Raw genomic sequence first — 23,537 nt, 5'->3', positions numbered from 1 at the left:
TACTTGCTGAGTTAAACAACGGGGAAGATTTTCCACATCTAAGGAAACTTCACATCCAAAATGATCGGGAGTCCAATGTATTGCAACAGAGAAAATTAAGCTTTCTCAATTGCAGTCCATGACACTTGAAGGTCTGCCACAGCTCATTAACTTTTGCTCTTAAGACAAAAGGTATTAATTTGTTTGTTTGTGGATTATTCCATATTCCAACTTCGGCTTTTATGGATTGGCCCAAAAAAAAAAAAACATTAGCTTTTTTGCATATTTGTTTACATGTTAAAATATTAAAAAAGTCCTTTGAATTATTTCATTTGTTAAATAATTTTTTTATATTTTAATTATATTTCAATAAGTACTTATACTTTGATTTATATCCAAATAAATTCTTATTTCAAATGAAGTACTAAGTTTTTTTTTCTGGTTCTCTTTAATTAAGAAAATTTTGATATTTTACATAAGAAAAAGTTTTACTTTAACATTTGTGATCGTGAGAAACTAATGTCTTACATGTATGATGTATTATGTTATGGGCTTATTTAAGTATAAATTAAAAATTAAAAATTTATTTGGATACAATAAAAATATAAGAATTTATCTAAGTAATGTGGTCAAGTTGATGTACTTTTTTTTGTTGTTTTAGCCTTTCTTGTATAACTTTTAATTATGCTCCTATTTTGTTTGAATTTATCTTATTTTAAACCTTATCCATGCTTTTTTTTTATGCATGAGGTTATAGAGATTGAATAATGATTATTGGAATTAAAAGTCTAATATTTTATCAATAGATCACATGACCCACTAACAAGTATATATAATCTTTTCGATTATGCAGCTAGAATATGAAATGATCACTATTAGGGGCATTTGGTAGTCAAAAGGGTTTAGTGGTTTTTTTTTTTTTTCATGTTAGAAGCTTTCAGTAGACAATCAAAAATAATTTTGTCATTTATGCCCACATGATATGTTAGTTTGGTCAAACACATCCAGTGCCATATCCACTTGGCATTATCTTTGTTGTCTTCTAAAGGTCCCTTATTACTTATTTATAAATATGAAAGTTCAGACACCATTAAGTCAAGTCCATACTACTCCTATTTCTCCATATTACTCTCCTTCTGACCTCACCTGTTCTAATTTATGGGTTAGAGTTGAAACATAGATAACACCCTTTGCCTTTACCTTTAACTACCTTTTTCTTCTGTCTTTCCAAGATTTGACCCTGAAAGAGGAGCTCGGCACAAATATTTGGCATGCCAGGTAAAGAAGCTTTTCATTCACTAGCCAAGCATGAAATAATGCCACCAAGAAAGAGAGCATTAGAGGAAAGAAAAGATGACCATCCTAGCTGGAACAAAAACACATAATAGTTAGCACTCAAAACAATTTCCCCCACCATAGATAGACTCGACCATAGAATAATTCCAAATCTTGATTGAACAGATCCAGGCTCTTAAATAGGTGTTGCAAACCTTAACGCCACCACAAGCTTCGAAGGTGTCTGACTTAATCACTCCTAGCTAAGGAACCTTAGTAAGATAACCAAGCTATGAGGAGTTGAAAGCCTCCTCAGCCTTTAGAGAAGATGTGTATAACACTCTTGTTTGTCATTTCTCTAGCCACAACTTGACACATGCCATAACCCAAAAATCCAAACAAACAAACCACGAACCCCAATTAAACAAGGACTTGAAAGCTTGGATGCAGGCCATGGAGAAAGATTTGAAAATGAAAGTAGTGGCATTTGAGGACAAGCTTAAGTTCTTGGAGACCTCCTTTTCACTGAAGAGATTGATAGAGCCATGCCTTCCAAAGGGTTCAAAATGCCAACCTTAGAAACATATGATGGTACATCCGACCCTTTCAATTATTTGAAACTTTATAGGACTAATATGATGATGCAGGATACAAACGAAGTCTTGATGTGCAAAGGTTTGGCTACACTCTGAAAGGTATAGCTTGGTACTGGTACAGGAACCTGGAACTGAGTTCAATTATGATATTCAAAGAGTTCAACCATTCTTTCATGTCTTAATTTGTAAGTAGTCAAAAAGTGAAGGAGACAACTTTAAGTCTGATGTCGAACCACCAAGGTCACAATAATTCTTTGAAGAACCATGTCACATGTTTTAACACAGAAGCTTTGCAAGTTAAAGACCTAGAGCAAACGGTCATTGTAGTTGCATTGACAAGTGAACTTAATGACAAAGAGTATCACTTGAAGTCAACCTTGTCACTGAAACCACCTAAAACTTTGGCCGATGTCCTACTAATAGTTGAGAAACCTTATCACTAAACTTTAAATATCTTTTTCTATAAACCATTACTTAAAACCCCATCAGACATTAGCAACAAGTTTTCTAGGATTTTCAAGTTTTTACGAGAAAACCTATGAACAAACTTGCTTGCCATGTTTTTTTTGGTTGGATTTGAAGACAGTTTTTTTCATTAGTTGAGAAAGTGAAAAATGTCAAAGTCTTGCAAAGGTTAGCCATGGACTTGGTAAAGTGTCCAAGTGAATCAGATTGTGTCAAGGTATATTACTCCTTCCCTTCCCTTACCACTATCTTTTTCCTTTGCTTTCCTATTTTTCTCTTGACATAAAATGGTAAAGTATTAATGAATTTGTCCAATTTGGTATTACTATGGCATAGGTTGAGAAGCGTTCCTTCAGGGAATGTGTTGGAGAAAAAAGCCCTTGTATATCAACCGAGTGTGTAGGACTCAGGGAAACTTATTTCAATTGCAAAAGATGAAAGGCATGTTGCTTCTTTTCTTCATAGTTTTTTGTCATGCCTCTTATACTGTGTGTAGGATTTTGTTTTATCTTTTATGGGGACGATGAGTTTGGGGATCAATTCCTCTACTTATAAGCTTTCTTTTGATGTCTGTGTTCCAGTAGTTCTCGATCTAATTATTTTTTCTTCCTCGTAATCTTCCACCAATTAAAGACCATTTGTCAATAGATTTAAGAATGAGAAATCTATCTGATATTATGAAAAAGATGTTCAAAAATTTATTTCCTTATGCAGATCTTCCAAAACACTCACTTGTTTCCAAGTAAACTGTGAAGTTAAATGATAAGTTCATCTTCTTCAACGAAATTTCCTCTCTTGAGATCAGGCCTCAAGTAGTTTATCCATCTTAATCTACAACTCTTGCTACATCTAAGCAGCCCTGTAGACAATTCAAGAAATCAAATTAATAATTAGCAAGATGAAAAAAGAATAAGAATAAGAAACATTTGAAATATTAGAGATCTTAGAATTAGTAAGTGAAGTTACCCGCAGCTTTGGCGAGTGAACACTCGCAACCTTCACCATGGACGCATGAGGCACTGGTCTTCCTCTTTGGTCCATGCACCTTTGTTGGTATGTGCTTTTTCACAACAGGGTGATCATCCCATAAATTTTGAAATCAACTCCTTGTTCAAACAATCAGGGTAGTTGATGCTAGATGTGTTCAGATTAATAGATTTGGAACAAGTGGGAATGGGTTTGGGATATAAATAAGCAATTCAGAACCTAGTAGTACTAGGAAAATAGACAAGTTTGTGATTTATGTGGATGGGTGTTTTTGTTGTGTTCAGGTTTGAAAACTGATGGGAAGATGTTTTTTGAGAAGGATTTTATTCATGCAAAATCCAAATTATTATTCCAATTGGTTTTGGGAGGTTTATCCATTGTTTTGGTTCGGAATGAATTCTCTGCTGCTGATTTCAAAGAGATTAATGTCATTTACATTTATTTTTGCTGCTAGTTCGAGTGCACTTAAATTGTTTGACAATGATTGACATTTTATGGTTTCTAAGATAGCCTTTAAGAAGTTTGACTTACTGCTTTTTGTTTTCTTTCCTATAAGTTCACTTTAGTAACATTTTTCATTTCAAATTTGGACAAGCCACTGATTTTCTTGGGATCAATAGGGCCTGTTTGAAGAAGTTGGGTCCAAAAGACTTGATTATCTCTTTCTAGATTTTCATACTTATCAAAATAAGGAAGAAACAGGAAATGGGGGACTGAAGAAGGTGAGATAAAGTTGAGAATAAAATAGAAGATAGTTTGTCATTCAAACACATGGCTTTGATAATGAATAAGGCAGAAGATGCAACCCAATGATAAATGCACCCATCTCCTTTTTTCTACATCAGAGGATTGTTTAATGTAATAATTAATTCCAAAAGCTAATAAATATAATTGTAATATTAATTATAGTTATATAATCCTAGTATGGAAAGAAGTATCTTTGATTTATAATTAATAACACATATTGCTACTATAATTGCGAATTTAAATCCGAAAAGAATTCCAAGTAATTAGCTGCCAAAAGCCCAATAATAATCTCACATACATACATAACCTTATATATATATATATGTATGTATATGTATATATATTCTATTTTATTTTTTGTATTGATAAGTGAAACTAATTAAGGGAGTAAAGAAGAGATTGAAGGTATTCTGTTTTCAAGAAGAGAAGCGATTTATTATATATCTTCTTACTAATTAGGTATGATCACTTTCATAATTTTTTTTATGCCTACTATTGATTGATTTGCAGTGTTGGGATTATTTGGTTATAGCTTTGTTTAATCAAACAAGATGCAAAACTTTAATTCGAATCCTTGTAACCAATTATTTATATTCTTAATAACTAACAATTAAAGATTATGCATCTTAATTGATTACCACCAATCCTGTTTTATGTAAATTTGCTTTAATTCTTCATTATTGCATATAGTTTTATATATTTTGACTTGCTGCCTCCACCTGGCAAGCAGTTCTGCCTTTTGTTTTTAGAATATTGATTTGAATTTAGTAGTTAATATCAAGTTCTATTCACTTGATACTTTAATCGAAGATATTCAGAGTTGAAGGATAGAAATTGGATTTGTACCTTGCAAACAAGCAAGAAAACTAAATCATTCTACCAATACTATATTTCTGGTTTTGGCTTAATTACCTTAGACATGAGTTTCTTTACTTCTTTTAGGCGGTTAAACTGAAATTTATTTCCTTCCAATTCAGTTAACCTAAGAGATTTGTTTTTGTTCTACTTGCTAATGTATACAATGTTATATTTTCATGCAGTAAAGTAGGTTGGGTTTTGTGAACATGGAAGTAATAGTTGAGGTTGATAATGAACGACCACAGTATTCTTTTCCTCCTCGCAAATCTCAACTTTACCCTTAGCTTGTTATATCTCAAGGAGAGTTTAATTAGAGGCAAACATTCTTTAATATATCATAACATTGGTATTGCACTAAAATCATTCTTGAAACGTGTAATAAACAAACATGTTGTTCTTCTTTTGGATGGTTAGTGTTATTGTATCTTGTATCACTTTTAAATCTTGCTTTGATAGAGACAATTCAACTTCCTCCTTTCAATATGAAATTCGATACGTGCATTCTCACAGCACCTTCATGTGAACCAACTTACCGCATCCTTTTCTTTAATTATCTAGAGAATGAATTTATATTTTGATTCCCAATGCTCGTGAATTTTCAAAACAAAAGATGAAAGACGATGTTGTAATCAGTGTGACAACATTTGGAGGAAAGACTTATTGCATTTCTTCATAATATTGTTTGCTTACAATTGAGTTTGAATGATCAAGTCTTCAATTTACAAAATTAACTTTCAAAACAGAATCAAAGTTGTTTAACTTTACTATTCAATGCACAAAATATTTGGTTGAATTTTTTGGAGAGAAGCTACTTGTTTGTAAGATTTACTCTCCAAGATTGTATGAATGGACTTCATATTTTGAAGCTTTTAGGTTTGATTTCTGAGAAAGGGAATGGGTTGAGATGAAAAACATTGGAAATAATGCAATTTTTCTCGCAAATCAATGTTACGGCTCATGTTACCCAATAATTGAAGAATCTAATATAAAGAGAAATTTCATTTACTATACTAAGTGTGAAGATAAAAACATTTATGTCTATAATTTGAAAGATCGAAGTGTTATAACATATTTGTCTTATCCCATTGTCAGTCATAAAAAATCATGTCAGTATTGGTGTATGTTACAAATGGAAGACAACTCCTATGATTTAATTTTCTTTTCAGAAAAAAAAATTATGAAGTTTTTCAACTAGAGGAGCTAGCTAGAAACAAAGGTGTTATCCTTATACTTATTTCTATGGTAATTACAAATTTAAATCCAAAAAGAATTTTAATTAGCTGTCAAAATTCCAATAATAACCTTACATACTTGTATAACCTTATATATATATATATATTAATAATGCCTATTGCTATTTTTTTATATATTGATGAGTGAATTAATTAAGAGAGCAAAGGAGACATGGAGGCTATTCTATTTTTAAGAAGAAAAGCTATTTATAATATATCTTCTTATTTATTAGGTATGATCACTATCAACCCTAATTTTCTTTTTGTGCTTGATTTACAATATTGGGAAGTGGAATTAATGTTATTCTTCTTTTATCTCAATTGATAAAAGAAGAAAACAAAAGTTATATCTCGTTTTTATGTTTCTTTAGAAGTTTATGCTTGGTATAGTTTTTAATTTTTTTTCTCTTTCTTAGTTAATTTCTCAGTTTTTACTTTCCTTGCAACAAAAAAAAAAAAAAAAAAAAACTAAATCAAGATACTAATTATGCAAATTTAATTGAGATAGCTTTCATTACCTTGACTAAGTAGAAATTTAGCTAACTATTGATACAAAAGAGAGATATGAAAGGAATAGAATTCTGGGATAATGGAGCACGACTTTCTGATTTGGAGAAATTCAATAAATAAACTTGTTTCTGTTTGTCACATTCATTACCTTTTTGTTTTGCGCAAGAGAGAAAGATAAGGGAGTTGACAAAGTAGAAATTTAGCTAACTAGAGAAATTTAGATTCATTGCCTATTTTGTTGCTACTGATGGTGTCCAACGAGAGAAATTCAGTTATATTATAACTAGAGAAATTTAGATTCATCGCCTATTTCTCTAGAGTTTACATTATAATTTATTATAAACAAAGACGAAATCTAGAGAACTCCTGATGGTGCCCATCGAAGACATTTATTTTTCTTCTTCTCTGCTATTGGAATTAAAAATACAAAATAAAAACATGTGGTGATAACATTAATTGGTGAAAACATTAATTAGTGGAGATAATATTGATTGGTGGTCCAAGGCTTTACCTAATGCCTCGGAATGACTTGCCTTGACGGTTCTAACATAAGGACTCTAGGAGCTCTTTTTGTAAATTGCTTTTTTAATATTTAAAAATTTGTGAAAAATTTTATCGTTAAAAATCTTAAATTTAGAATTTATAGTAAAAAGAATTATAATTCTTATGTACATAGACACCCGTCCAAAATCTGGTATTAATTTCAATATTAATCCTTAACTAAAATAAATCATTCCAATATATAGTTGCAACAGTTTTTTCTTATTCGAAAACCACAATCTGATAATTGTTATAAGCAGTTCTACTATTTAATACTGACAAAGGAGTTTAGTATAAGTAAAAGCAAGATTCAAAAACTAAGAACAGAAATTCACATATTTCTGCTTCTGGATTTTTCATAAATCAAATATTTTCATCAGATAAGGAAACAAGGATTAAGGAATGTAAATTGTTTTGTTAAAAATAAGAGACAAATATCAAAATAAGAAAAAAGCACCAAGCATAGGGAATGCTAATAATCCATCTTTTTCTTTGTTTTTGTGATAAAAATTCTCTATACAAATTTTTAAAAAAAAGTCAATATTGAAATGGAGGGCATTTTTTTTATGAAACCAGTTTTAATTGATTTCATAAGAATATGAGCTTGCAATATTCACTTTCAAATTTCAATTTTTAACTGGTGGGAATAACCATACCACATAAACTCAAAGTGTCCTGCTTTATGTTTGGCATCCTCTCTTCAAACGGATTATGTAGAAATAATAATAATAATAATAATAAGTAAAAATTATGCTGAAGAATAAATTGATTTACTTATTTCAAAGATTATGTAGACAACTTAGCCGCTAATATTTCAGTTTGGTGAAAAAAATTCCACCTTTTATTTCTTCACCTCTCATGCTATGATTTCCTCTATCATCTTGCAATCAGTTATGCTCATTCCTTCTAGTAGCAGTAGGCTCTTAGCTGCATGTTGAGCATGCTATTAAATTGATGAATCCATGACATCTTGAAGCTTCCAACGTTGTTTAATTTTCGAAAGACACCAACGACGGCACTAAAGTCTTTAATTGTGCAAATTCCAGCACTTCAAGAATTCTTATGTAACAGAAAGTTGCTGTTGGATTGAATTCCTATAATATTAAATTCCTTCAACATAGCTCTTGGTTTATATTTATGGAATATTGTTTCACCTCCATATCTAATTGTTGTGTCCAACTTTCAAAGGTTTAAATAAATTATCTTGTACATTACATATATAGTCATCTTAATCCTTATAATATATCATCAAACTTAATTCAATTATTTTTTAGTTATTCAGTACTACGTGTTGATTAATTATTGTTATGTAATTAATATGCTTCTTCAAATATTGAGTGCTAAATAGTAACCATTACATGAAGTTGATGAATGAGATTTATTATCAATATGGCCTGAACACAAATGGATAATGAAATTTAGATGAACTAATTCAATCTTGTATCACTCTCAAGTAGAATTGTCAAAACTGATACAGCTTATAAACTCACTCAATCTATTTGAATTTGACTCAATTCAATTTTAAAAAAATCAATAATCCGAACTAAATTTGAAATTATTTAAATTTGAAAATTACCGGAATTCATATTAAGATAAATTATTTAATAAAAAATCTACAATACATCCATTTATTATTTAACTTTGATTATAGAAATGAGCATTTTCCACTTGTATGAAGCAGTGCTATCAAATTCAAAATTCTTTTAGACAATGGTACTAAGGAAAACACTACAAGAAGTAAAGAGAATTAACAAAATATATCCTCATTTCATGGAAGAACAGATTTATAAAGAATCATCTGCCATAAATCCTTTGGACAAGGCACAAGAGAAAAAGAGATGATTCCTTCCCTCCATATCTGCATTGCACAAGAAACGGGTCCGATTAGTTTTAGAGATCCCCTAGTTTGGTAGTCCGAAAGTGATTGAGAACCTATTGACAATAGCCATCCAAGCCATGAGGAAGTGCCTAGGATCATGAGTAGGAAGCCAAACAAGCCTCTGCCCGTTGACTTTGGCTTGTTTATTCCTAAAGTTTAGCCATGCTGATCCAGTCTGAAATTTAGTGAAGCTGAGGCCTAAGACGGTCCTTGCCATAACTTCTGAGCTGTAAAAGCTTTCTCCAACTCACCCTAAGCACATAAGTAGAAACCCATGCAACCCATAAGGAACCAGATTTTTAACAGAAATTCTTCAGGCTACATGCTTGATTCCACTCCTTAAGATTTTTCAAGCCAAGACCCCGTCATACTTTCTGTGACAAATGAAATCCCAACTAATAATGCAAGCCCCTAGAGCAAAATTTTCCTTCCCCTTTCAAAAGAAATGAGGACAGAGTTGAGACACCTTTTTTTTTTTATCAATTTTTGGGAAGAATGAATTAACTACAGTAGAGGTTTTGCATACCAAAGAGAAGTGATTGGATAATTTGAAGCTTGCCAGCATAAGTTAGGTGCTTGGAGGTCCAATTTTTAATTCTCTTATTTATTTTCTCAACCAAAGGAGAACAATCTTTGTCACTAAGTCCCTTTGTGAGGAGGGGGACTCCTTACAGGCAAGGTGCCAAGTTTGATCCCAGTTGTGCTTCATATTTGTACATAGGCACCTACACAAAATCTAGTATTAACCCATGACTAAAAACAAAATCCAATATATAGTTGTAACTTGTAACAGTTTTTTCTTATTCAAAGACCACAATCTGGTAATTTTGTTATGAGCCGTTTTACAAATAAATGCTGACAATAAATTACCGATCAATGAGGAAACAGTAACTCAAACTTGGTCAAATCTAGAATTGAACTGTGAAAATACCAGCAAAAGAATACGCCAATCTGATGTACAATGTGGTTGAAATATAAGAAGGATGAAAGATTTAATAATATACATAACATCCGTTCAACTTGAAGAAGAAATTTTGGTAATATTGAAACAGGGGAGTCTTAAGCCGATTGACCTTACACGTAAAAGACTACATGTTTGTAGTTTACAGTGCCATGCATGATGCGGTCTCATACTTCAGTAGAACAATTCAATATGCAATGATCAGAAGGCATCTTCACTATCACTTTATAAAGAAATTGCACCTTGATGAAGGGAAATAAGTGGACAAATGAAGAATCATGAAAGTAGAATTACAAGTACTCGTTAATCACCATCTAATTTGAATTGAAGGGAAAATAAGACTGTCTAATTGAAGGGTAACAACTTGGTAATGTATATATATATATATATATATATATTATCTTCTGGCTCAATCACGTAACTGCCCATAGTGCTGGAATTTCTCTAGCAATAATCTTTCGACTCATAACTTCCTAGTTACTTGGACTCTCTAAGCTTCGTATTCCAAGTTGGATTTAGTCCACACAAGAATGGATTCTGATCAAAGTCGAGCCTTTCTCGGATTGGGTTTTCTTAAGACACATTAATTAAACAATTCTTAACCGTTGGATTTACCATAAATTTATGTGATTAAATTTCTTAGTCCAAAACTCGACACCACACCTGTTCACATAATTGCACCACCAAATCAAACACGCACGAAAACCGTTTTTGAAGAGCAACCAAATAAATCAATCTATATAATAATTTCACAAGCTAATATAATTCCATTAATTATAATCATAAATTTTAAAAAAATTATAGTCATAATCCTAATATGAAAAGGAGAATCTTGGCTTACAACTATAATAATACATATTCCAAGTGTAATTAAAATTTTAAATGCCATTCCCAATTAGGAAAGAATTCTTGGCAGCAAAAACACCAATAACCTTGTATATATTCCCTTGGAAAAACAATAATAATAAAAAGGCCTTATATTCTGTCTTTCCTATATATGGATAGGTTAATAACATATTTCTCTCGAATGAAACGAAGGAGAGATTGAGGAATTTTGTTTCTAACAAGCGATCATCTGACTTGTAAAGGTATTACTATCAACCCTAATTTTCTTTTCGCATGCTAAAGCTTGATTTGCAGCTTTGGTAAGTTCAATGTAATTATTTACTACAATCTCTTTGTTTGTTTCCAGCTTCCTTTAATTAAACATGAAGTAAAACTTCCATTAAAATCCTGACAAGCTGTTGTTAATTATTAATCTAATTTAGTATATATGCCTCTTAGTCTTTAGTTTTGATTCTTAACTAATTACCTCTACCTGTTTCATGAAAATTTGCTTTCTTCATTATTGCGACTATTTGGTTTTGTTTTGATATTTGAAATTGAGATTGAATCCTAATTAATAAAATTAAGAGTTCAACATTATATTAACATAACAAAGGGTTGTTGGCACTATTAGGACTTTGTTTTCAAACTCTTTCTGATCATAGCTGGTTTTGTGACAATTAATTTCTGTATATCCAACTTTTGGGACAACATGTAAATTACTTGGCATAAACCTCTCTAATTAATTTATTTCCTCTTCTAATATAGCAACTAATAAATAAAGAATCAGAAAACTAAACTTCTAAAAATCTAGCGAAGTACTCTACTGAACCTAACTATTTAAGTTTTAAGCTAGCTATTGAAATTTGACCATGCACTTTTGCTTTTAATTTTGTTCAGAAGGAAAAAAAAAATCAAGTTTTGATTGCTTTCGAACACTTAAACTCAAGGCAGTTTTTTTTGGGCCAAGAAATCAGGTTATTTCTTTGTTAATATACATGTATATGTGTAATATTTTCGGTTATGTGCTAAGGATTTATATATATATATATTGTGCTAAGGATTTAGGATTTAGTGGTTCTCTTATATTTGGACACTTTAATTTTTTTTAGGACTTTAAAATTTTTGGGCTCAAGTACATTATATTTTCATGCAGGAAAATAGTTTGGGTTTTGTGAATATGGAAGCAACAGTTAAGGTCGAGGATGAACGACCGTCATATTCTCTTCTTCCCCGCATATCTCAACCTTACCCTTGGCTTGTTATATCTCATGGAGAGTTTGTTCAAAGGCAAACCTTCTTCAACATATCACAACATCGGTATTACACTAAAATCATTCCTGAGATGTGTAATAAACAAATATGTTGCTCTTCCTTTGGATGGTTAGTGTTACTAGATCTTGTCTCATCTGATTGTTCTCTTTTAAATCTCATTTCGATGGAGACAATTCAACTTCCTCCTTTCAATATGAAATTTGATACGTGCATTCTCACAGCACCTCCAAGCGATCCAAATTGCCACATCCTTTTCTTTAATTACATAGAGGATGAGTTTATATTTTGTTTTCCTGGTGCTTGTGAATTTTCAAAACAAAAGTTGGAAGATAATGTTGTGATCAGTGTGACAACATTTGGAGGAAAGACTTATTGCATTTCTTCAGAATATTGTTTGCTTACACTTGAGTTTGAAGGATCAAGTCTTCGATTTACAAAATTAAGTGTCAAAACAGAATCAAAGCTGTTTAACTTTACCATTCAACGCAAAAAATATTTGGTTGAATTTTCTGGAGAGTTGCTACTTGTTTGTAAGATTTACTCTCTAAGATTGTATGAATGGGCTTCATATTTTGAAGTTTTTAGGTTTGATTTCTGCGAAAGGGAATGGGTTGAGGTGAAAAGCATTGGAAATAATGCAATTTTCCTCGCAGATCAATGTTACGGCTCATGTTATTCAGTAGCTGAAGAATTTGATATAAAGGGAAACTCCATTTACTATACTCAGTGTGAAGATAGAAATATTTATGTCTATGACTTGGAAGATCAAAGTGTTACAACATATTTGCCTTGTCCCATTGTCAGTCGTCGAAAATCATCTCATTATTGGTGTATGTTGCCAATGGCAGATAACTCTTAAGATTTAATTTTTTTTGAGAAAAAAATTATGTAGTCTTTTTTTTTTTCTTTTTGGTCTTTAATTTGTTATTTAGTTTAATAAAATTATAGTTTGTTGATTTTTAATAATTAACTTTAAATCTATTATTTTTTAGACTTGAAATTATCAATGATTGAACCATGATCATTAAAATTAAAATTTTAATATTTTATCAACAAATCATATCATTGTTGGCACTTTTAATTTATTAATTTGTTAATAAAATGTAAAAAAACTTTTTTTTAAAAAAAAAATTATCAAATTGATACAAACCGAAGATTAATGATTCAAATTAATTCAGTTCTCCATTGTTTAAATTTTAAATATTTTATTTTCTAAATTACTTTAAAGGTATTGACATTATTTTATAAATAAAATCTTTTTTATTTTATTAAAACTTTAAAAAAAATAATAAAAAAATAATAAAAATACAATTCTCGGATAATTTTTAGTTTTATTTTATAAATAAAAGTCGAATTGAATAACTATTTTACCATTCACATCAAATACAACCAAATCAAAATAAAAATTTAATTGAACACTACTACTGGAATCAAATTTTTTGCACGAGTCATTACTCACAAATTGAGCTTCAGCTTTTAACGACGACATGGTTTAAAAGAATAAAATTGATTCGTTGGTTTATGAAAATAATGATTATAAACCCTTGGCCTGATGTTATCTCATTTAGACAGGCAACAAAATCCTCTCCGTACAAATTATGACATGGTGACATCCATTTTCCTTTGCTAAACCTGCCTTCTCTTTGGGTGAGAAAGTTCGATGGCAGTGGCATCAAAGGCATTTTCCCACTGCCATATTAAAGATCCAATCCCACCAGCTGCAGCACGAACAACAACTGCATCTCCAGTTTCAACCTGTATTGCATGATACTGTATTACAACTTTTGTTAATATAATTAAAACTCTGGTTTTAAACTAAAATAAGATCAAGGAATGAGGATCAATGTCAAGATAAAGTGAAACGACCAAGGCTCCAAACATTATAATTAGAACAACTTGTATCTATGAAACCTAGCTTGGAGCAACAACCTACCAGATACTAGATGGTCATACCCTTCGACCTAATATATGCAGCGATAATAGGGTTTACAGAAGCAGGAACTGGAAGAATCTGTTCCTTAATATATGAAACCATAGGATAAACAACATAAGCAAAATATAACTAAGCTCTATTTCATTGCCATGTTATTCTCTATACTTCTTAACAAATTCTTCCCATACCCAAGAAAAACAAAAACTAAACCCCAAAAATAAATAAATAAACCAACCCATCAACCATAAGACTGATTAGAAAAATAACGAAAAACAGAGGAGATTCTTTGATTATTGTAGCCAATCTAAAGATCTTTTATATTGCAGAGCTGACTCTACCAAGCTCTGTTTTTCATGCGATAGGGAAATTCACTTAGGCAAACAACCATTCACCAGGCACTCTCGGTCACAGCTCTGTGACACCTGTGACAACTGCTTCCATCTTTTGCGAAACAAAGCAATCTATTTTAGCTCAAATCGTGATTGGGAAAACCACAAGTTTTTCATCTTCCTTGCATAATTGTAATATTAATTATAGTTATATTTGTTAGGCCAAAAGCCCCAATCCAATTCATGTCAGCCGAAGTATAATCAAACAACGAATCAAACATGCAAGAGATACCAATTTAACATGGTTTAATCCAACCAACTTACGTCCACGGATAAGAAACAAGATCCATTAGTTATAGAGAATTACAAACAAATATCAAATCAAATCAAACACTCATCACTAATTCCCATAGATCCTCTCAATCTCCTCTAGTCCTATAGAGTATTTTCAACCCAAACAAATACATCCTATGTGTACCCTTTTAACACAAACAAACACATATCCATATATACCTATTCATCATACTTATGTGGACCTTCTCAATCTCCTCTAATCTACTCCCAAACATTCAAACATACACAGTCATAAGATATAAATCCCCAGTACTCCTATCCCACAAAACCCTACAACTGTTCTACATATTGTTCTCATACCTAACCCTACAGAGACTTCACCTATTTATAAGCATATAAACTTGCCTATTAAGAATCTCCTTCATCTTAAAATTCTCAAGTTTTCTTGTCCATCAAGTAATATCTGGTCAATCCCAAACAAATCTCTTATGGAATCTGTCACTATTATCAACAATCTCCATCTTGATTTAAATTCCATCAAATCATCTGTCTTTATGTTAAAACATCATTTTCTTGGAGTGATTATATATATAGTAATCTTAATCTTTATAATATATCATCAAACTTAATTCAATTATTTTTTAGTTATTCAGTACCACGTGTTGATTAATTATTGCTATGTAATTAATATGCTTATTCAAATATTGAGTGCTAAATAGTAACCATGACATGAAGTTGATGAATGAGATTTAATATCAATATTGCCTGAAGACGAATGGATAATGAAATTTAGATGAACTAATTCAATCTTGCATCACTCTCAAGTAAAGTTATCAAAACTAATACGAACTTATATAACTCACTCAATCCATTCAAATTTGACTCAATTTAATTTAAATAAAATCAACAATCCAAACTAAATTCGAAATTGTTTAAATTTGAAAATTACCTAAATTTATATTAAGATAAATTATTTAACAAAAAAATCTACAATACATCTATTTATTATTTAATTTTGATTGTAAGAAATCAACATTTTCCACTCGTATGAAGCAGTGCTATCAAATTATAAATTCTTTTAGACAACAGTACTAAGGAAAAAACTACAACAAGCAAAGAGAATTAACGAAATATATCTTCATTTCATGGAAGAACAGATTTATAAAGAATCATCTGCCGTAAATCCTTTGGACAAGGCACAAGAGAAAAAGAGATGATTCCTTCCCTCCATATCTGCATTGCACAAGAAACAGGTCCTATTAGTTTTAGAGATCCCCTAGTTTTGTAGTCCGAAAGTGATTGGAAATCTATTTACAATAGCCATCCAAGCCATGAGGGAGTGCCTAGGATCATGAGTAGGAAGCCAAACAAGCCTCTGCCAGTTGACTTTGGCTTGTTTATTCCTAAAGTTTAGCCATGCTGATCCAGTCAGAAATTTAGTGAACCTGAGGCCTAAGACAGTTCTTGCCATAACTTTTGAGCTATGAAAGCTTTCTCCAACTCCCCCTAAGCAAATAATAGAAACCCATGCAACCCATTAAGGAACCAGATTTTGTAAGGAGAATCCAGAAATTCTTCAGGCTACATGCTTGATTCTACTCCTTAAGATTTTTCAAGCCAAGACCCCCCCATACTTTCTGTGACAAATGAAATCCCAACTAATAATGCAAGCCCCTAGAGCAAAATTTTCCTTCCCCTTCCAAAAGAAAGCAGGACAGAGTCAAGACACTTTTTTTTTATCAATTTTTGGGGAAGAAGGAATTAACTACACTAGAGTTTTTGCATACCAAAGAGAAGTGATTGGATGATTTGAAGCTTGCCAACATAAGATAGGCGCTTGGAGGTTTGATTGTTAATTCTCTTATTGATTTCTCAACCAGAGGAGAACAATCTTTGTCACTAAGTCCCTCTGTGAGGAGGGGGACTCCTTACAAGCCAAGGTGCCAGGTTTGATCCCAGTTGTTCTTCATATTTGTACATAGACACCTATTCAAAATCTAGTATTAGTCCAGAACTAAAAAAAAATTCCAATATATAGTTGTAACTTGTAACAGCTTTTTCTTAATCAAAAACCACAATCTGGTAATTTTGTTATGAGCAGTTTTACAATTAAATGCTGACAAAAAAGTTTAGTATTAGTAAAAGCAAGATTCAAAAACTATGAACAGAGATATTCACATATATTTCTGCCTCTGGATTCAGTCATAAATCAATTGGCATCAGAGAGGGAAACAAGGATTAAGGAATGCAAATTGTTATGCTAAAAATAAGAGACAAATAGCAAAAAGTAAAAGCACTATGGAATATTAATAATCCATCTTTTTCTTCTTCATTTTGTAATAAACATTCTGTCTATAGAGATTAAAGAAAGTCAAGTTGAAATGGAGGGAGTTTTTTATGTAACCAGTTTTAACTTTTAATTGATTTCATAAGCAAAAAAATTTTAGCTTCCAATATTCAGTTTCAATTTTCAACCACTGGAAATAACCATACCACAAAAATTCAAAGTGTTTGGCTTTATGTTTGGCATCCTCTAACATATTGAGATGAATTACGTAGAAATAATAATTGAAAGTAAAAATCATGCTGAAGAATAAATTGATTCACTAAGTTCAAAGATTAAGAGTGTGGAGTGAAACTAAAATAATACTCTAGCCACTCTGGTGCTCCATAATGTCAAATAAAGAAATTAACTCCCATTTTTTTTATTTAAGATTATCAAGATTTAAACCCTGATCACAGGAACTTAAAGTTCAACGCTCTATCCACAAACAACATGGTTGTTGACGAAACTAGTTCCCATTTTGATAAGGAATTAAGAACATCAAATCCAACAAGTCAAATTCCCAATGTTAAGAAAGCAATAAACTACAATAAATTATCAGACCATGAGGAAACAATAACTCAAACTTGGTCAAATCTAGAATTGAAATGTGAAAATACCAGCAAAAGAATATGCCAATCTGACGTATAATGTCGTTGAAATATAAGAAGGATGAAAGATTTGATGATATACATAGCATATAGGCAAATCCGTTCAACTTAAAGAAGAAATTTTGTTAATATTGAAACAGAGGAGTCTTAAGCCGATTGACCTTATCACAAGTAAAAGACTACATGTTTGTAGTTTACAGTGCCATGAATGATGCGGTCTCATACTTCAGTAGAACAATTCAATATGCGATGATCAAAAGGCATCTTCACTATCACTTTTATAAAGAAATTGCGCCTTGATGAATTGGAATGAAGTAGACAAATGAAGAATCATGAAAGTAGAATTACAAGTACTTATCAATCACCATCTAATTTGAATTGAAGGAAAAATGAGACTATCTAACTGAAGGGTCACAACTTGGTATTGTATATATATCTTCTGGCTCAGTCACGTAGCTGCCCATAGTGCTGGAATTTCTCTAGCAATTATCTTTCGGGTCATAACTTCCTAGTTACTTGGACTCTCTAAGCTTCGTATTCCAAGTTGGATTTAGTCCACACAAGAACGGACTCTGATCAAAGTCAAGCCTTTCTCGGATTGGGTTTTCTTAAGACACATTAATTAAACAATTCTTAACCGTTGGATTTACCATAGATTTATGTGATTAAATTTCTTAGTCCAAAACTCAACACCACACCCATTACACAATTGCAGCACCAAATCAAACACGCATGAAAACCCTTTTCAAAGAGCACCCAAATAAATCAATCTATATAATAATTTCACAAGCTAATATAATTGCATTAATTATAATCATAAATTTTAAAAAAATTATAGTCATAATCCTAATATGAAAAGGAGAATCTCAAGTGTAATTAAAAATTTAAATTCCATTCCCAATTAGGAAAGAATTCTTGGCTGCAAAAATACCAATAACCTTGTATATATTCCCTTGGAAAAACAATAATAATAAAAAGGCCTTATATTCTATTTTTCCTATATATGGATGGGTTAATAACATATTTCTCTCGAAAGAAACAAAGGAGAGATTGAGGAATTTTGTTTCTAACAAGCGATCTTCTGACTTGTCAAGGTATTACTATCAACCCTAATTTTCTTTTCGTATGCTACAGCTTGATTTGCAGCTTTGGTGCTTTGGTTAGTTCAATGTAATTATTTACTATAATCTCTTTGTTTGTTTCTAGCTTTCTTGATTTAAACAAGAAGCAAAACTTCCATTAAAATCCCGATAAGCTGTTGTTTATTATTAATCTAACTTATTATAAATGCCTCTTAGTCTTTAGTTTTGATTCTTAACTAATTACCTCTACCTGTTTCATGAAAATTTGCTTTCTTCATTATTGCGACTATTTGGTTTTGTTTTCATATTTCAAATTGAGATCGAATCATAATTAATAAAATTAAGAGTTCAACATTATATTAACAGATCAAAGGGTTGTCGGCACTATTAGGACTTTGTTTTCAAACTCTTTCTGATCATAGCTGGTTTTGTGACAATTAATTTCTGTATATCCAACTTTTGAGACAACATGTAAATTACTTGGCATAAACCTCTTTAATTAATTTATTTCCTCTTCTAATATAGCAACTAACAAACAAAGAATCAGAAAACTAAACTTCTAAAAATCTAGCGAAGTACTCTACTAAACCTAAATATTTAAGTTTTAAGCTACCTATTGAAATTTGACTACTCACTGTTGCTTTAATATTGTTCGGAAGAAAAAAAAATCAAGTTTTGATTGCTTTCGAAATCTTAAACTCAAGGCAGGTTTTTTTGGGCCAAGAAGTCAAGTTTTTTCTTTGTTAGTATATATGTATGTATATATATATTTGGTTATGTGCTAAATATATATATATATATATTATGCGCTAAGGATTTAGGATTTAGTGGTTCTCTTAAACACCATATTTAATATAGGCTTTATTTATATTTTTATATTGTAACCAAATTTTTTGTTAACTTCTTTGTAAATACCACAGTAACTATGGAAAACAAAGATTTGATACCATCCGAAGAGCACCAAGTGAACAAAGATCAAGATGTGTGGAGCAGCCTTCCACCAGAGCTTTTAAGTTTGGTATCATCAAATCTCTTTGCAGGGGACAAAGCGATTTTCCATGCAATTTGCAAAACATGGCGATCAATCCCCATTGCTCCACCACATCCACTTCCTTTTCCATTCGATCATGATGCGGATTCTCCATTTCCATGGTTGTTCCGAATCCTAAAAGGCAACACTGACGGAGGCCAATTTTTTCACCCCATATATAATTACACTTGCGAGTTGGACCTTCCAATAGAAGTATTAGGTGCTGAAATCCGCTTTTCAAAGTATGGCTGGCTACTAATGACTCGAGATGAGGCACATCCATTTCTCTTCAATCCTTTGACAAAAGAGATTATTAAACTTCCTGAGCTGCCTCCCCTCGAATGGGTGCATTCGATGTTCTTTACTTCTCCACCTTCCCCAAATTGTTTGGTTCTCGGAATCGAAGGGCGATTTTATTCAGTCTCCATTTTTGTCCATAAACTAGGAGAAGGTTCTTGGGAAATGTATAATTTTCCATGTAACGAAAAAGTTTGGTTATCTATTTGCAATCCAGTTTTACACAAAGGATTATACTATTGTTTGGATGCTAAGGGAAACTTGGGAGTATTTGATCTCAAAGACATAGAAAATAGTTGGGATACCTACAAAATGACTTTTTCATCGGGCCGTATCAATTCAATTGCTCAAGCATCTCTAGTGGAAAATGAAGAAGAATTGTTAGCTGTTCTCATTACAAAGGATGATCAAAAGATTCATGTTTTAAAGTTGAATCTGACAAGTAAGATATGGGAACCAGTAAGAAGTTTGGGAAAGAATATGTTGTTCGTAAGTAAAGGTGCATCCTTCTCCCAAATGGCTATCGTGAGAGGAACCAGTAACAAAATTTATGGTCCAAACTTTTGGGACAAAAATGGTTTGTTTTGCTTCTATTCACTTACAACCGGAAAGTATCATTCTTTCTTTGATAATCTTTTAAGTAAAGATTCCTATAATATTAAATTCCTTCAACATAGCTCTTGGTTTATATCTATGTAAAATCATTTCACCTCCATATCTAATGGTTGTTTCCAATCTTTCAAAGGTTTAAATAAATTATCTTGTACATTATACTTATATTAATCTTTATAATAAATATATTATCAAACATAATTTAATTATGTTTTGATTTTTTTTTATACATGAGAGGCCATAGCCAGTAACTTAAAGAATAAAAAAAAATTATAGGTGATAGGATGTAGTACTACATGTTGATTAATTATTGTTATGTACATGGCTAACTAACAGCTAGGCTATGATATAATGCTTGTTCATATATCGAGTGCTAAACAGTAACCATGACATGAATATGATGAATAAGATTTGATATCAATATGGCCTGAAAATAGATGCATAATGAAATTTAGATTAGCTAAACCCAACCTTGCATCATTCTCAATTAGAGTCATTAAAAAGAGATCTAAACTTGAAATTTTCAATTTTTTCTCGATACAACTCAATTCGATTTATTATATAATTTTGACCCCAAATCCAAATTAAGGTAAAATATTAATAAAAAACAAAGTAAATCTATTTATTATATAATTTTGAGGATAAAAATAAAAAATTTCCTTTTATATAAAGCAGTGCTATCAGATGAAAAATTCTGCTAAACAGCATTACTGAGAGAAACAATACAAATAAAGAGAATTAACAAAATATCTCTTTATTTCTTGGAAGACTAGATTTATAAAGAAACTCTCCCCCCCCCCCCCCCCCCCCAAGCACCAAAGTAGAAACCCATGCAGCCCATAAGGAAACATACTTTGTAAGGAGAATCCAGATGTTCTTCAGGATACATGCTTGATTCCACTCCTTGAGAGTTTTCAAATCATGTCCCCTTGACAAATGAAATCCCAACTAATAATCGTAGAATTTTCCATCCCCTTCCAAAAGAAAGCAAAACAGAATTGAGTCACTTTATTTTATCACTTTTTGGGGAACAATGAATTGACTACACTAGAGGTTTTGCATACCAAAGAGAAGTGATTAGACAAGTTAAAGCCTCCCATCATAAGATAGGTGCTTGGACGTCCAATTGTTGATTCTCTTAGTGATTTTCTCAACCAGAGGAGAACAATCTTTATCACTGAGCCTCGCAGGCAAAGAGCCAAATTTGATCTCATTTTTGCTTCATATCAGTACAAAGACGCCCATCCAAAATCTAGTATTAATTTTAGCATTAATCCTTAAATAAACCATTCCAGTAAATAGTTGAAACAGCTTTTTCTTATTCAAAAACCACAATCTGATAATTTTGTTATGAGCAGTTTTATAATTAAATACTGAAAAGATTCCAAAACTAAGAACAGAAATTCACATATTTCTGCTTCTGGATTTGTCATAAATCAAATATTTTCATCAGATATGGAAACAAGGATTAGGGAATGTAAATTGTTATGTTAAAAATAAGAGACAAATAGCAAAATGAAAAAAAAAAAAAAAAAAAGCACCAAGCATAAGGAATTTTAATGATCCATCTTTTTCTTTGTTTTGTAAAAAAAAATTTCTCTATAAAAATTTTTAAAAAAAGTCATTGTTGAAATGGAGGGCATTTTTTTTAATGAAACCTGTTTTCATTGCTTTTATAAGAATATGAGCTTGCAATATTCACTTTCAAATTTCAATTTTTAATTGGTGGGAATAACCATACCACATAAACGCAAAATCTCCTGCTTTATGTTTGGCATCCTCTCTTGACACGGATTATGTAATAATAATAATAATAATAAGTAAAAATCATGCTGAAGAATAAATTGATTCACTTATTTCAAAGATTAAGAGTGTGGAGTGAAATTAAAATAATACTCTAGCTACTCTGGCTCTCTATGATGTCAAATAAGGAAACTAAATCCCACTTGATAAGGAATTAAGAACATCAAATCCAACCAAGTCAAATTTCCAATGATAAGAAAGCTATAAACTATAATAAATTATCAGATCGACCATAAGAAACCAATAACTCAGAATTGTTCAAAGTCAAGAATTGAAAAGAGAAAATACCAGCAAAAGAATATACTATTCTGTCGCATAATGTTGTTGAAATGGACGAAGGATGAGAGACTTGGTGATATCCATAACATATTGGAAAATCCATCAACCTTGAAGAACAAATTTTGGTAATATTGAAACACGGTAGTCTTAAGCTGATTGACTTTGCAAGTAAAAGAATACATGTTATAATTTGCAGTGCCATGCATGATGCTCCTGAAATTCAAGCTGAGAATTGAAGTTACAATATAAATGCAATAGTTCAAACAGCACATTCGTAGAAAGTGGAATAAGCTTTTAGGTTCAAAGGAAAGCGGCAGTCTCGAACTTCAGTAGAACAATTCAACATTCAACGATCAGCAGGCATCTCCCACGTCACTCTTTAAAGAAATTGCGCCTTGATGAAGGGAAATAAAGTGGACAAATGAAGAATTATGAGAATAGAACAGGTACTTACTTTCTATCGGATTTGAATTGAAAGGAAAATGAGATTGTCTCACAAGCACCAAAACATATTGCCTTATTCCAACTTGTCCAACTGAAGGGTCACCTCAGTCACTTCAGAATTTCGGACATTCTGTGATTGTAAGAAACAACAACATGGAAAGGTAAAACCAAGAATTGATCAATTAGTTATGTCTGGAAAGGCACCAAATAACATTTTACAATCATTTAAATTATTAAAAAGAAGACACTAAAAGCTTTATGTTTATAGCTTTAGATTATGCTCGTTTATGTTTATAGTGTTATGTTTATAGATCACTGCACGAGTACTTTTGGCAGGATGGGAAAAAGCAAACGTGGCTGAAAAATTAAAG

General features: G+C 31.4%; 2 protein-coding genes and 1 pseudogene across 2 annotated transcripts; all 3 read left to right on the top strand.

The window, feature by feature from the left end:
- The first annotated feature begins 2,464 nt into the window (after nt 1-2,464).
- Nucleotides 2,465-2,753, top strand: LOC149518048 (cytochrome c oxidase assembly factor 5-like; annotated as a pseudogene).
- Nucleotides 2,754-12,034: 9,281 nt separating this feature from the next.
- Nucleotides 12,035-12,988, top strand: LOC111278024 (uncharacterized). The gene has a single exon (XM_022864460.2). The coding sequence runs from the start codon at nt 12,035-12,037 to the stop codon at nt 12,986-12,988; it is 954 nt and encodes a 317-aa protein (XP_022720195.2).
- A 6,638-nt stretch (nt 12,989-19,626) lies between these two features.
- LOC111278031 (F-box/kelch-repeat protein At1g57790-like) lies at nt 19,627-23,535 on the top strand. Its single transcript, XM_022864465.2, has 3 exons — nt 19,627-20,605; nt 23,264-23,327; nt 23,478-23,535. The coding sequence occupies exons 1-3, from the start codon at nt 19,627-19,629 to the stop codon at nt 23,533-23,535; spliced, it is 1,101 nt and encodes a 366-aa protein (XP_022720200.2).
- Nucleotides 23,536-23,537: the final 2 nt, after the last annotated feature.

The sequence above is a fragment of the Durio zibethinus genome, chromosome 7 (genome assembly GCF_047325235.1).
Source record: "Durio zibethinus cultivar Kanyao isolate XHJ-2024 chromosome 7, ASM4732523v1, whole genome shotgun sequence".
NCBI classification, from domain to species: Eukaryota; Viridiplantae; Streptophyta; class Magnoliopsida; order Malvales; family Malvaceae; genus Durio; species Durio zibethinus.
Note: the sequence above shows the minus strand (reverse complement) of the source record. Positions and strands in the feature narration are given on the sequence as shown.

Bases quoted from the DNA above. Each gene is read 5' to 3' on its own strand.
- LOC111278024 (XM_022864460.2), top strand. From the start codon at position 12,035: ATGGAAGCAACAGTTAAGGTCGAGGATGAACGACCGTCATATTCTCTT.
- LOC111278031 (XM_022864465.2), top strand. From the start codon at position 19,627: ATGGAAAACAAAGATTTGATACCATCCGAAGAGCACCAAGTGAACAAA. The intron at 20,606-23,263 runs GTTTGTTTTGCT...GTCCAACTGAAG, and splicing joins AAACTTTTGGGACAAAAATG to GGTCACCTCAGTCACTTCAG. The intron at 23,328-23,477 runs GTAAAACCAAGA...TTATGTTTATAG, and splicing joins AGAAACAACAACATGGAAAG to ATCACTGCACGAGTACTTTT.